This window comes from Oncorhynchus gorbuscha, linkage group LG10 (assembly GCF_021184085.1).
Source record: "Oncorhynchus gorbuscha isolate QuinsamMale2020 ecotype Even-year linkage group LG10, OgorEven_v1.0, whole genome shotgun sequence".
Classification (NCBI taxonomy): domain Eukaryota; kingdom Metazoa; phylum Chordata; class Actinopteri; order Salmoniformes; family Salmonidae; genus Oncorhynchus; species Oncorhynchus gorbuscha.
This window is the reverse complement of record NC_060182.1, coordinates 28641390-28657051: the sequence shown is the minus strand read 5'-3', so window position 1 is coordinate 28657051 and position 15662 is coordinate 28641390. Positions and strand designations below refer to the sequence as shown.

General features: G+C 42.7%; 1 protein-coding gene across 5 annotated transcripts in view; it reads left to right on the top strand.

Moving 5' to 3' along the window:
- cfap74 (cilia and flagella associated protein 74) overlaps positions 1–15662 on the top strand; it is a 46030-nt gene that overhangs the window by 428 nt on the left and 29940 nt on the right. For 2 of the 5 annotated variants that reach the window (XM_046365539.1, XM_046365538.1), the window contains exons 2-19: positions 129–236; positions 515–605; positions 933–1082; positions 1503–1601; positions 1922–2047; positions 2503–2676; positions 3258–3368; positions 3647–3749; positions 4277–4434; positions 4566–4782; positions 5067–5216; positions 6314–6478; positions 6601–6719; positions 11920–11986; positions 12083–12172; positions 12421–12618; positions 12831–12966; positions 13295–13449. In XM_046365539.1, coding sequence (XP_046221495.1) covers positions 134–236; positions 515–605; positions 933–1082; positions 1503–1601; positions 1922–2047; positions 2503–2676; positions 3258–3368; positions 3647–3749; positions 4277–4434; positions 4566–4782; positions 5067–5216; positions 6314–6478; positions 6601–6719; positions 11920–11986; positions 12083–12172; positions 12421–12618; positions 12831–12966; positions 13295–13449 — 2412 coding nt within the window. In that variant the 5' untranslated portion in view covers positions 129–133. The remainder of the gene's footprint in view (positions 1–128; positions 237–514; positions 606–932; positions 1083–1502; positions 1602–1921; positions 2048–2502; positions 2677–3257; positions 3369–3646; positions 3750–4276; positions 4435–4565; positions 4783–5066; positions 5217–6313; positions 6479–6600; positions 6720–11919; positions 11987–12082; positions 12173–12420; positions 12619–12830; positions 12967–13294; positions 13450–15662) is intronic. The other 3 variants (XM_046365540.1, XM_046365541.1, XM_046365542.1) reach the window with 3 other exon arrangements.

Here is a 15662-nt window from a genome sequence, read left to right as displayed (position 1 = left end):
TTAGTTTGTACAATGCTAGCTAGCGGGGTTGGCTGTTGCAAACGCCTATCTACCTGAACATGTTTCATAGGTCTGGGAGCTCTTTGTCATTTCAAGTTATATCTGTTGACCAATGTTGTTCAATTTAGGTCTTATGGACGTACCTGCCAGGGATAGTCCTTCAGAGGAAGTCTCCATCTCATCCTTTCATTCTGAATATCCTCCAGACGACACTTGGAAAGATGAGGAAACAGGAGGTGGCTAACTCTAGGTCTAACATTTGTTTTGGAGGCGAAAGAAACGCACACCTGTTAGGCATGGTGCTGGCTAGCGGAGTAGAACACTTACATTTAAGGAGAGCCGCACATTCTAGGAGCTCAGATGCAATAATTGAATAACCCAATATCCAACGTTTCGACAGACATTTGTTGTTCTGTATGTGTCTTGTAGGGCCTTAATCACAAATGCATGCAAATGCAAACATACGGTAGCCCAGCTAGGTAGCCATTATAAAGTTGTATTCCCACAAATTCAGATGAAGGCACAAGAGCGGAGACCTTCAGAGAGGACCCAGCACAACCAACGGATGCAGCAGAGTTGTCTTTAGAGTTAGATGCTACTAACTGGTGGGTGTCTCTGCTGCTTTGAGGACAGATGATTTGATAATTGAAAAATCTGTTTTAATTCGGCTTTAAATATTCCACTTTATTATACAACATACCGCTTTTGGCTTATGATGAACTTTTGACTTATAATAATATTTTGTCTAGGATTATCTAACCTCATTCCAAGACTATTGCGCAAGTGTCTGGGAATGAGATGAAGGATTATCAAGAAATTATTTTACATTAATAGTGGGGTGCTTTATATTGTTAGATTACTCCATGTTATTAATAATGATCCATTCTTGACCATTCACCAAACCTTAGCCAATGTCTCTTTAATCTGCAAAGTGCGGATAATGATGACGACCTTGGAGAGGATGGCGGACGTAGTGGAAAGAAGAGTTATGCTGAGACAGCACGGATGTTCAAGCTGAGAAGAAACCTGGACCAGCTGGACTGCTTCCACCGACAGAAGGAGCACAACGTGCTGAAAGCCAGGTCTGTGTTTGCATCCAAAATACTTTTGTAGTGCACTATAAAGGAAATAGAGTTTAATTTGGGACATGGCCTGTGTTTGGCAAGGATCTGACCTTTGTATGCCACCTTAACACAAATCAAAGATTTGTTCTGCCCAAAGACATTCCAATGCCCCCTTTTTAGTCCTGCCCTAAACCAAGGGACCGTTTCTGTAATTCATTGATTTGACTATTAAAAGAAAAATAATTTCAGCCAAAGAGGAAGCATTTCCAATAATGTGTCTACATTTGTTGTTGTTTTGTGTTACAGAAAGCCATTAAGCACCCAATGAGCTTGCTAACAGTCTCTGAATGTTCTTGTGACTGTCATAATGAGAGCTTTTCACATTGTAGTTTGTTGTAGATTTAGTGCAGTGTTTTGCCTTTACTTCTTGGTTTCCAGAGAGGAGCTCAAAGTTTGCCGTCTGCATATTTCTGAGCTGGAGAGGCAGAGAGCTCGAGTGGAAGAGGAGATAGAGCAACAGAAAGAGGACGACAACAGGTAGGCACAAACAAAGCAAACCCAGATATAGCCAGGTCAGGGGGCGTATGTACTGTATCAAGTGACTAAGAGTAGGAGTGATGATCTTGGATCAGATCCCATCCCCCTGTCCATGTAATCTTATTAATTGTGATCTAAAATGCAAAACTGGTCCTAAGTCAGCACTTCTACTCTGAGACGCTTGATATTTATGGCCCCAGCTGATGACCTCTTTATCCCCATGTTAATGGGATTGTTTTTGACTTGATCCAAATAAAACAATTAGATGATAATGATCTTCTTTTATACAACACTTAGGTAACAAATACAATGTCTCTTAGCGCCCATTTGTTTTCATGCAGTGCGGCCGTGTTTCGCCTCCGAGCCCAGCACAAGCGCCTGTGTCAGGAGTTACAGCAAGAGGAGGAGCTGGAGTCACATGTGGCCACCACTCTGAGGGAACATGAGTGAGTCTGCACTACTGCAGCAGCATGATTTAGGCCCCATTACAAGGCTTCAAAGTGACTGCCAAGTTTATCTATCCTTAAGAGATATTCACCCTTTGAGTGCTATTCCAGTTGGACAAATAGCTACAATACTTCTGCTACTTGCAATTATATTTCTTTCTTCAAACAGATGTTTATTGTTGCATCCAAGATGCTTTTTCAAGAGCAATTTGATTCAATTGCTACAAGCTCCCATTAGAACAAACCATTTTCCTTGCAGACTTGAGTTCTTCAGTTCCCAGCTGGAATTTCATAGTGCTGCACATTGACTACTAGCTTTAGCACCACTCTCATCCTTGACCTTCCCTGCCCCCCCCCTTTCTCGCTTTCTGCTCTGCTCTCCTCTCCCTCCCTCCCTCCCCCCCATTCACCCTTTCTCTCTCTCCTCTCCATTCCCACTCCCCCTTTCTCTGCAGACTGGAAATGTGTCAGGTGGAGGTGGAAATGGGTCGTTTCTCCCTCCTCCGTGTGGAGGTGCAGGAGGAGGAGCAGGCCTACCAGGCACTGCAGGCCCAGAGAGGGGAGGCCAGGCTGCAGAAGGAGTACACCTCCACCCAGAGCCTGCAGCTCCGGACACAGTGCCTCAAAGCGTAAAGCAGCTCACTCCTTTTGATTTTTGTTTGTTTTTTTGTGAGCAACATAACTTTATTGCACACAAACTAGACAATACTAATGTCACATACAAAGTCATCTCGACACCCAGAAACGTTGTACAAACACACACATACAAACATACATAACATACACACACGTACACCTGGATTGTGTGTTGTACTAGAGTAGTGGCCAGAGGGCACACAGTTAATGTATTGTGAAAATGTTGTAAAATGTATTTTAATGCATACATTTTCTTTATTATAATGTGTATTACTGCCTTAATTTTTGCTGGACACCAGTAAGAGTGCTAATGGGATCCATAATAAATACCAACACAAGATATCACGTTTACATTTTAATCGTTATGTCTGTCACGAAAGACTACATACAGAGTGCCATGCATGGTAGTTATTATAAAATTTTCCATAATATTGTCATGACCCAGGTTAATCTAACTGTATAGACATGCAAAGAAATGCTACACAGTAGCCTAGTCTAATGTTACTGAGATAATTCATTTGTCATTCGTAAAGATTCCTTCCGTTTGAACGTGATGTTGTCTGTCTGTTAACAGGAGGCAGGCGGCCACACAGAAGGAAGAGGAGACGGACTATCAGAGGACCACAGAGCTGGCGCAGGCTAGCCGCCAGAAAGCAACGCTGTATCTAAAAGAGACTATCAACAGGTAACGGCTGTGTTCAACCTATCAACAGGTAACGGCTGTGTTCAACCTATCAACAGGTAACGGCTGTGTTCAACCTATCAACAGGTAACGGCTGTGTTCAACCTATCAACAGGTAACACCTATAAAATGAGCATATAGAATGTATTAAACTTAGCTATGAACTCGTAAGAGAGTTGATAACCAGATATCCCGTAGAAGTTTATAATTAACATCATATCAAATGAATGTATGCACCCTCCTTCGCTCTTGAGTGATCGCTACGTCCCTTTTGTGTCCAGGATGCATCGGGAAGAGGCAGAGAACGAGCAGCAGAGTCGAGAGCTGAGGCAGAAAAGGATGCAGGCAGTCCTGTCATTGAAGGCCAACATTGCATGCACCCAAGTAAGCAGTGGACACTTTCTTCAGGGTGAACATGAAACGGCCCAAGGCTATTGTTTAAGCATTGAGTAGAGTTAAGATAATAGCGCTGGTCCTCAGCTCCTAGCTCGTGTTTCTGAGGGTCCAGCATAATGGAAAATAGCAATGGGCATCGTCACATTGTCATGAACACAAGGTGACACAATTACTTCTGCCTTCCAATGGACAGACATTTGTTCTGATTTACTGTATTAAGCTGGGAATACATTTTGGACCTCTTTGTACAATTTAGTAGTTTAATAATCTTGACCAATTGCTACTGTATTAGTGGAGTGAACACAGTGTGATGAAGCCCTCACTGCAGAATTTAATTTCTAATTGATTACTACAATCATTGCATCATTGTTCTCAAATCACACAGTATATTCCCTGCTTAAAGAAGCGTCAGTATTATTCTTACTGAAAGCCTAGTTTGTGTTTTGTCCTCAGGAACGAAGGGAAAGTGTCATCCCTCCTTGACCTTGTTCACTCTACATTTGTGTTGTTTCCAGGAGAGCCTGCGCGCCCAACAGACGAGGGCCAGAGCCCAGGCTTGGAGACAAGAGGAGGAGGAGAGACAGCTGAGGGAGTCCCTACAGACACAGGGTATCAACAGCACCAAGTACATGTACCAACAGAAAAAGCTCCAGGAATTCCACCGAAAGAAAGAGTGTGTTCTTCTGATCAATCTACTTCTCTCTCCCACTCAACGAGTGGGTGTTTTCTTCTCACAATAACACGCCAAGGAGAAATATGATCCTATTTTGCTCACAATGGCTTGTTGTTGTTGTCATTTTTCAGAGAATTTCAGGAGAAGCAGAAATCCAAACGGGTGGAAATTGTCTCCAAGTTACTGCTGGAAGAGGAGTTGTTAGAGAGACGTAAGAGGCACCATGCTCTCCTGTTACCTCCCACCCAGAGGTTGGAGAGGTTGGCAGGGCAGGAGAAATCTCCAGAGAAGCTCCTTCAGAGCCTTGATCCACAGCCGGCAAAAACAAAGGAAGAGGAAAGAAAACGAGTGAGTGGAAATATCACAGATGAAGAATTTAGACTGCTGAAACAAGAGTCAAATAAAACAAATTGGTACACATGACATGAAAACTCCATAAATAGTTGGCTATTTTTCACAGCAGTAATAGGGTACCTAATACCCTCTCTTCGTGTGTGTATGCGTGTGCATGTGCGTATGTATGTATGTGGGCAGAGAGTTTTGCACATCTCACTCTGAAGGCACGTTGTGACAGCTTGATGTGTCTGTTTTCGACCATGAGCATCCACACATCCCCTCACATTCCTTCCCAGCAGGACACAGTGTTTAGTGACAGCAGCTCTTCATCAGAGCTTTCTGACCAGGAGGAGAGCAGGGACCTGGAGGAGGAGCAGGGCCTCACTGACAGCCTGGCGCAGCCTGAGTTCACTGGCCTCTGGGACCAGACACGTCAAGTTCACCAGGTACCATTTTAATGACACACATCATCATCAACTCACAAATACAATCATATTGAGATTAGACATGATGCTCTACTCTATTTCCTTTTTGTGTTCCATCTCAAAATAAATGTATATCCATAAGTATAGTAAACATACAGGCTTGTGGTAAATCTGGAAACACAATTGACCATTGAGAATTATGAAATAGTAAGTGAGAAATAAATGTTAAACTGGGACTGGTACCTCTCGGTCACATTCTATAGAACAGGAGAACGGACGGCTTTAGAACTGCTCTAATACCCCCCAGCCAGCAGCAGTGGGTTGCCTCTACTGCCTCTCTCCCACTCTTGAGATCCATGGCGACAGACATCACTTCTCATTTGCTGGTGCCTTGGAAGCCTCCAACGGAACATGACAGTCATTCAGGCCAGATAGTCCTGTGTGCGAGAAGTCATGCGGAAAGGTTTTTACTTTTCACATGCACTTCTGCAAATGATGTCCTCATAACATCACGACACATTGGGTTGGGTTTGGATTGGGAGCTGAGTTGTAATGAGAAAAGGACCATAGGCCAAAATTACTCAGCTCCTTAACTCTTGAGGGTGAGACTGAAATCACTGCAATTTTCCTAAATTCATATCACATTTGCGCTTTCCCTCAAAGGCTGATGTCTTGTCTTGTTTGTGTCTGGATGCTGCCTTGCCTGCCTTGATTAACTGAGCAGGACATGAATGGCCTGTCTATGAGAATTCAGAATGGTCTCCACTGGTAGACAATAACTACAGTCTCTACAGTACACTACATATTATGCAACTACTAAATACAATCATACACTATTAATGTTTTGTTTGTAGAGTTTAACTACTGTTGTGTACTTGTGAATTTAGAGCTGCTGCCTCTAAATAATTGTTAACATATTGTTTATTTAATTTGTTCCATGGCATGGTGTTGGTTGCATTGGCCATGCCCTCTTGTGCCAATATGGCTTTGAAAGAAAAATATGCCAAAATGTTATATCTGTTTGTTTAAAATTCAAGCTGTAGTATATCAATATATAGATATTTTTCAACTTTGAAATATGACCTGAATTGGTGTTCATTTCCCCCCTGATTTTCCAGAGCACTCCAAATGAAGATGCTAAATCATTACAGTCGCGAGCAGAGAGACGAGATATGTCTTTGCTGCCGGTGGGGAAACCTCCAGTGGCTGGTAAAAGAGTTATACAGGGGAAGGAATTTAAAGGCTCACCTTTCATCAGCAAGCCAGAAATCATCCTCTTCAAGGTACGTTGTTCTGCATTGTGTAACTATTTATTGTATTGCAGAACATGCAGTTATTTCATACTGTGCAGTCATTTCAGACAAAATGACGTGCAGGTATTTCACAAATCCAAATACTGTTGCAGGATTTTGATGTGGGACAGGTGTACAAGAAGAAGGTCACCTTGACTAATGTCAGCTACACAACCAATTATTGCAAGTTACTTGGTGTCACCATGGATCTGATGGATTTCATTTCTATAAGGTGAGCGTTATAGCCTGGTAGGTTGAATTGGAACAGAAGTGGAAAAGAACTGTCTTGCTAAGCGATCAAAACCTGTTACTCATTTCTCGTATGCTCAGAATAACAGGGAACAGTTAATGTATGGCTCTAGGGTCAAATTGTTTTACAATCCTTCAAATGAACAATATAAGGTTGGGTAATTTGATCCTAGATGTTTGGTTGGGTCCGCACAACTTCTCCTCGAGCATCCACCCCCTCGCAAAGCCTACACACTAGCTCAGTTTTGGTAATGCGTTTCTTTGTCCTGAGCCTCCATCCCTCCCACCCACAAAACAAAGGAGGGATGAGTGTTACACATGGGTCCCACACCACTCACTCTATCCCTTTCCAGAGAGATAGTGAGATAACTCTGACTTTATGCAGTTACGTGGGCCTCTGCTCTTTCTGCCTCGGTGAGTGAACTAAGACCTCGTCCTCCCAGGCTGCTGCTTGCTCAGAGCTCAGTCAGTGTCTCGTGGTTGGGTTGGTTGGAGCCTTGGCAGGACCTGTCTGCACACATCGCCTCCACACACACACACACACACACACACACACACACACACACACACACACACACACACACACACACACACACACACACACACACACACACACACACACACACACACTCTACTTCTCAGTGAGCCGTTCAGCTCAGCTCACCCATTACTCTGAGGTGCAAGTGCCACAGCCTGTCATCCACCAGTACTGTGACCCAGAGGAGGAGGATCCTTCATTGGGTATATAGTACGCTGTAGTATCACTTTTGAAAAGGTAGATTTGAATGCCTTAATGGAATGTTGTTTTAAGTACCCGAAAGATCTGTACCCAATAGATTTTCTGGTGAAAATGGGGATGGATTGCTATAATGTACTATAATGCAAGCAATATGGTTGTTGTGATTGATAAAAATAAATTGGGGACTGTTATGTAATCTGTAATGTGGATTGTAGTATTTTGTTTTGGAGGATTATTCTTTTAAAATGTTATTTAAATAACCATTATGTTCAGGGCTTAAGTATCTGAAATCAACATTTGCTCAGCGGTAGACAAACTTTAACCAAGAACGTGCTCTGATTTTTACACGCTGCCCATCCATCGTTCTTTCGACGCCCCCTGAAATTCTAAAAATGGCTCCCCAACTCTCTTCCCCCCCAGCATAGCTGTGTGTGTGCCAGGGCTGATTCTCTCTGCCATGTCTTAGCCTTACTGCTGGGACTCTGCTAGGTGGTCTGCCCAGGCTCTGCCAAACGTTGAGGCGTTATACACATTAAAATGCAGCACTTTTACAGCTTAAACATTTTTTTTATAAACAATTTGGCTTACTTACATCCTTCAGTGCTTTTAATGCCTAAGACTAAGCCAGAGTGTTCCAAAATGGACACCTGACTCAGAATCTGTCATATGGCTCCTATCTTCTGGTTAATGTGACAGGACTCATGTTTTGGCACAGCACCATATGTAGCCATCAGGCATGTTTTGGTGTTAACAATGTTGATGAACTACCTAGTGCTAATTGATTTGTTACAGGATCGGTGTCACCCAGGAGGGTTTGATAATGTATATGCCAGGCAGTCATACTGCACCTATGGGCTCCTGCCATATATTTTTAGTCTAACTGTAAATATGGCCTGATTTGCTGTACTGTTCACCACACGTCTTCAACATAGTCTCACTCAACACTCAATCCCTAGTGAACTGTTCTCTTTTTTTCTTTGAAAACATTTATTTTGAACCTAGAAAGACTGCCTCCCTCCATGCCTTCATATGGCATTTAGAAAGCAGACTGTCAGATATTGTAGGTCAGGGTTCCCCAATTACATTCAGCCGTGGGATCGAATTTTCCTTGAGTGGATGGTCGGGGGCGGAACAGTTATAAATAATTTGCACACTGCAAATTGACTGCAATAATCTCAAACAGATATAGTATTTGACAAACCTTGATTACATTGGGATACGATCACATATGCCTCTCTATTTACACATGGGAATACTTGGGAACAGATTTCCTAAATTATCACTTTGAGCTGATTTCCTGGTGATTTTACAGTATTTTATGTCCAACAGCAAAAAAATAAATGTATATCCCCAAAAATAAAATCACTCCCGGCCGAATTTGGCCCGCGGGCCTCCTATTGGGGAACCCTGGTATAGGTAGATACAGTAGATAGTACATACTTTGTTAAAGTGTGACTCCTCTTATTGAGACAACAGATGTTGGTTGTGTTCTGTGATCCTGCCTGTGAGCGTGCCCATTTTGGCCTCTTTCATTCATTTCCAGGGCACAGCAGGCTACTGTCGACTGTCTTTGGAACTACTGAAAGTCAATCTGATTTCTATCTATTTGAAATAGCATGATATGACGTGATTTCTCTCACTAGTATTTTAATGGATTTTGATGTAAGTATGTAAATTAAGACATAATATAGGGTATGTATAGGTGTGATTGACAGGCCCAAAATCAGAACAAATTTTGAAAATTAATATCATTTTGAGTTGATTTCCTGGTGATGTTAGTCTTTTATGTCCAACAACAACATAAATAATAATAATACAAATATATTTGTTAGAAAACCAAATAAAATCCCCAGAGGACCACGTATTGGGGAACCCTGATCTACAGTATGTCCTATGTGGAGAGGGGTGAGGAATGGGATCCAGGGAGCATTTTAGCCCACTTCTCCTATCCTCTCTGCCAGAGGACTGTCCAGATCAAAAACACTCCCTTGTCATTGGAAAAAGAGGTCACTCCAAAACTAGTCTCGTCAAATTGGTTGAGCCTGGTTGTGTCAGACTCAAAATGGGTTTCAGCTCAAGTCTATGTGACACGAGAGCAATATACTGTATAATAATTGGAATCATTAAGCCATAATCACACAATAGTTTGATACTGATTCCCAGCTTTGTGCTCTACAGTCTTCTTTACTGTTGTGCTGATGGTTGTTTTTTCCAACTCATTGTTTATCTATTGAATTTAGTGAAATTCTCCTGCGGCCTTTTCGCTCCACCGTATCGATTGGGTGGCCTTTTCGCTCCACCGTATCGATTGGGTAGCCTTTTATATCTTTTGGAGGCTGGAACATTTGGAGTGCTCCAGGGCAATCTCTTGGCTCTGTCTGGCATGTGCCAACAGATACCCATGTTGCAATTGTAAATGTGGGATACTGTCATTTTCCTCGATCATTTTTTAAAACGTGGTCATCAGTATGCGCTAGTAGGCTATACAATATCAGACATATGTTTCCTAATTGATTAGGAATTTCTGAATACTGTTTCTTACATCAGTAGCTTTAAGAATTGAATGCTAACCTTTGCTCCTGTTATGTTGTGCTGATCATATATCTGAATAACAGCTTAATGTCAACTTTTGACCCCCTGTTTTCAATTATATTCATTTTATTTTCCCGGCAGACACAACATCCTTTAGTATTGAAATAGTTCTGGATACTTTTTTTGTAGAATGTTGCTGTTATTCATTTTGAACTTGTCTTACTTGTTTTTTACACAAAACTTAGCACGTGGAACTTAGCAATTAGAGCACGCACACACACACACACACACACACACACACACACACACACACACACACACACACACACACACACACACACACACACACACACACACACACACACACACACACACACACACACACACACACACACACACACACACACACACACACACACACACACACACTGTGTTGCCATTTCAATCTGCATCAAATGCATCCATAATGTTTAACATGATCTGGCCAAATTTTCACAACCGTTGTGTAAATGGATCTGCAATATAATTCCACTGAGTATGGAGAATATCATGCTGTGTTGTCTCAATGGCTTTGAAATGTCTGTCTGCAGTATGAATGGCTGGTGCAGATCATAAAATGTTTTCTTGTAAACTGTTCTTTTACAGTGCATTCTGAAAGTATTCAGACCCCTTGACTTTTTCCATATTTTGTTACATTACAGCCTTATTCTAAATTCATTTAAATATTTTTTTTTCCTCATCAATTTTCACACAATGACCCATAAAGATAAAGTGAAAACAGGTTTTTAGAAATATATTACAAATAAAAAAACTTTGCTATGAGACCCGAAATTGAGATCGGGTGCATCCTGTTTCCATTGATCATCCTTAAGGTGTTTCTACAACTTGATTGGTAAATTAAATTGATTGGACATGATTTGGAAAGGCACACACACTATATAAGGTCCCACTGTTGGCAGTGCATATCAGGGCAAAAACCAAGTCATGAGGTCGAAGAAATTGTCTGTAGAGCTCCGAGACAGGATTGTGTCGAGACACAGATTTTTATTTAACTAGTAGGCAAGTCAGTTAAGATCAAATTCTTATTTACAATGACGGCCTTGTTCAGGGGCTGAACGACAGATTTTTACCTTGTCAGCTCGGGTATTCGATCTAGCAACCTTTCGGTTACGGGCCCAACACTCTAAACACTAGGCTACCTGCCGCCCTTCTGGGGAAGGGTACCATAAAATGTCTGCAGCATTGAAGGCCCCCATGAACACCGTGGCCTCCATAATTCTTAAATGGAAGAATTAAGACTCTTCCTAGAGCTGGCCGCCCGGCCAAACTGAGCAATCGGGGGAGAAGGGGAGGTGACCAAGAACCCGATGGTCACTCTGACAGAGCTCCAAAGTTACTCCGTGGAGATGGGAGAACCTTCCAGAAGGACAACCTTCTCGCAACACTCCACCAAACAGGCCTTTATGGTAGAGTTACCAGATGGAAGCCATTTACTCAGTAAAAGACACATGGCAGCCCACTTGGAGTTTACAAAAGGCACCAACAGGACTCTCAGATCCCTACGGTGAAGCATGGTGGTGGCAGCATCATGCTGTGGGGATGTTTTTCAGCGCCAGGGACTGGGAGACTAGTCAGGACCGAGGGAAAGATGAACAGAGCAAAGTACAGAGAGATCCTTGATGGAAACCTGCTCCAGAGTTCTCAGGACCTCAGACTGGGGTGAAGGTTCACCTTCCAACAGGACAACGACCCTAAGCACACAGCAAAGACAACGCAGGAGTCGCTTCGGGGCAAGTCTCTGAATGTCCTTGAGTGGAAAAAGCCAAGGAGTCTGAATACTTTCCGAATGCACTGTATACCCCACTGTGTGTGAGATGCATTCGTTTGAATTAGGTTGAATCTTCCATTTCAGCTTTGAGCCTCCTGGTCCAATATCAGCTGGGATGGCCTGTGACATGCAGGTCATTTTTCAACCAATGGTGAGTCAGTCAGACAAACAGACAGACAAGCATACCCATCTGTCTCCAAGAGTTATTTACCTTCCTATCATATTATCACCATTGATGTCCTTCTAGATGAATAAGGATTTGAAGGGAGAGGTCCAGTTTGTGTCAGCAGCTGGCCCCTTCTCTGTGCCCATCAGATGTACCATTAAGAAATGTGATGTAAGTACTAAGAAGGACCTCGTCTGAGGAGTGCCCATTTATCTTAATATCCTACTACCTGCTGTCATCTGCATATTTCCTAAAATGGCTGCACACGGCCCTCAATTCTTCTATTCCTTATGTATAGTATTGCATTTACAATCTTGGGATATTCATCTCTACAAATGTACCCTCTCAAATACTGTGTACCTCATCCATGTGCTTTCTTAGTACTTATGCACCTTTTCATTGTGTCTCATGACTCCTAGCTGTCTGTGGACATCGACCTCATTGTCTTTGGTACCCACGTGGTGGGCCAGACCATTTCCCGGGCTATCACCCTGACCAACAAGGGGGCCCTGGGGACATGCTTCACCCTGGTCTCCTCCCCCTGCCCTAGCCTAGCGCAGTCCCAGCTCCAAGCCCAGGCTCATGCCTTGTCTGAGGCCTCCTCCGCCAGCACCGAGGTGAGACCCTGACCCTTGATCCCAGTCACATACATGTCTCTGTTCCATATCAGGTTTATAGAAACATTACAATCATATAAACTTTTTTACCATGAGCAATTGATTCCTGTGTTCAGTTGTCTTGTTAGCGGCGTGCACTGTAATTTGAATATATCCAATAGACACTGCTCTGACCAGTGCTGGAAAGTGGTATAGGGGTTTTGTATGTGTAGCTTTCACAGGAAAGGAGCACTTCAATAGCAGCAGCCTCTGACAGCCAGGAGAGCCCTGCATCACGGGACTCAGGAGAACTCAAATCAGAGAGGAAGAGTCAGGAACCCTTGCTAGTCTCAGACTCCAAACAATCAGGTAAATGATGCACACATGCACACATCTCTACTCAGCATGTTTTTTAAAATCTGATTAATAGATGCTTTGATAATTATATCAAAGCTCATGTTATCAGTCGTCAGTAATGTTTGTCAGATCAGTGATCACCTCCAGGAAAGGAGGAAGGAAGGTTTCAATAGCAAATATTGGCGAGTGGGTGTGTGTGGATGCATGCCTGTATGTACGTGTGTGTGTGTGTGTGTGTGTGTGTGTGTGTGTGTGTGTGTGTGTGTGTGTGTGTGTGTGTGTGTGTGTGTGTGTGTGTGTGTGTGTGTGTGTGTGTGTGTGTGTGTGTGTGTGGTATTAGGGGCCCAGACACCTGCTGTGTCAGAGACCCTGGGCGGTGTGGAGGCTGCCTCAGGAAGACGCAGCCTGGCCTCAGAGCAGCAGGTGGGAGGCCCGGCCCTCAAGGCCAGCACGGAAGAGCCCTCAGACAGCAGCAGTGACATCACCATCGGAGAGGTACAGCACCTTTGAGTAACTGCTATAGTGTTGCTATATCAACACTGGAAAATAATTACTAAGGTACAACACCAGTTCTTTGTAGAAGAGACTGGAATGTTGAATGAAGAACAAAAGTTTAGTCCAATTTTTAGTTCATACAGTTGAAGTTGGAAGTTTACATACACTTAGGTTGGAGTCATTAAAACTCCTTTTTCAACCACTCACAGTTTACATAACTAAGTTGACTGTGCCTTTAAACAGCTTGGAAAATTCCAGAAAATGATGTCATGCTCTGAAAGCTTCTGATAGGCTAATTTACATCATTTGAGTCAATTGGAGGTGTACCCCTGGATGTATTTCAAGGCCTACCTTCAAACTTAGTGCCTCTTTGATTGACATCATGAGAAAGTCAAAAGACATCAGCCAAGACCTCAGAAAAATAATTGTAGACCTCCACAAGTCTGGTTCATTTTTGGGAGCAATTTCCAAATGCCTGAAGGTTCCACGTTCATCTGTACAAACAATAGTATGCAAGTATAAACACCACGGGACCACGCAGCCATCATACCGCTCAGGAAGGAGACGTGTTCAGGCCTATATCGACATAACCTGAAAGGCCGCTCAGTAAGGAAGAAACCACTGCTCCAAAGCTAGACTACAGTTTGCAACTGCACATGCGGACAAAGATCATACTTTTTGGAGAAATGTCCTCTGGTCTGATGAAACAAAAATAGAACTGTTTGTCCATAATGACCATCGTTATGTTTGGAGGAAAAAGTAGGAGGCTTGCAAGCTGAAGAACACCATCCCAACCGTGAAGCACTGGGGTGGCAGCATCATGTTGTAGGGGTGCTTTTGCTGCAGGAGGGCCTGGTTCACTTCACAAAATAGATGGCATCATGAGAAGGGAAAATTATGTGGATACATTGAAGCAACATCTCAAGACATCAGTCAGGAAGTTAAAGCTTGGTCGCAAATGGGTCTTCCAAATGGGCAATGACCCCAAGCATACTTCCTAAGTGGCAAAATGGCTTATGGAGAACAAAGTCAAGGTATTGAAGTAGCCATCACAAAGCCCTGACCTCAATCCCATAGAATATTTGTGGGCAGAACTGAAAAGGCGTGTGCGAGCAAAGAGGCCTACAAACCTGACTCAATTACACCAGCTCTGTCAGGAGGAATGGGCCAAAATTCACCCAACTTATTGTGGGAAGCTTGTGGAAGGCTACCCAAAACGTTTGCCCAAAGTTAAACAATGTAAAGACAACGCTATCAAATACTAATTGAGTGTATGTAAACTTCTGACCCACTGGGAATGTGATGAAAGACATAAAAGCTTTATACTGTTGTTCTGACATTTAACAATCAGAAAATAAAGTGATGATCCTAACTGACCTAAGACAGGGAATTTTTACTAGGATTAAATGTCAGGAATTGTGAAAAATAGTTTAAATATATTTGGCTAAGGTGTATGTAAACTTCCAACTTCAACTAGGTTAAGAACGTAAGTAACTGAAATTAAGAGCTGCTATGTAAATCGGGCCCTTTGTTGTTATTATGATACAACTTTTTTTCATCCCCACTTCTCTGTATAGTTCTGTATTGATAGATCTCTGCCTTGGTCTTTGTGTGTGAATGCGTAAAATGGTGAATTATCAGACATGACCAAATGCATGAAAAATTACAGCACACACACACACACACACATCCACACTAGTTCTGTAGTGATAGTCTGTCATCTCTCTCTGTCTCTCTCCATGGTGGGTTTGTGCACTAATGTCATGTGTCCTGCGGTCTCTACCTGTCTAGTTGTTGGCTCATTCTGGGCTCATTACTCCTGGCTTGGGGGTAATGGTGCATTGCTTCTCCAGTTTCACATTGTGCTCCCAGAGAATTGAAACTTTCCTGGAGTGAGGTGCCACACTGAAGTGTTCTTCTTTCCACAACTTATTATTGAAATCCCTGTGTTATGGTGCAGAGGATGACACCCAACATTCACTGTAGTTAGATTTTATATGACAGAAGTTTCACATCTGTATCACTATCATGAGATGTAGGGTACTATATTGAAATCAGCCCTAAAAATATTTAACCTGGAGTGTATTCACTAGGAAACAAACAGAAGCAAATGGGCCAAAATGGGGAGGGACCTACCTGAATTTGTCCAATATGAAACTAGTTTTCATTGCAAAATGTTTTCCGTTGCAGAATGTTTTGCTACGCTGTGCACT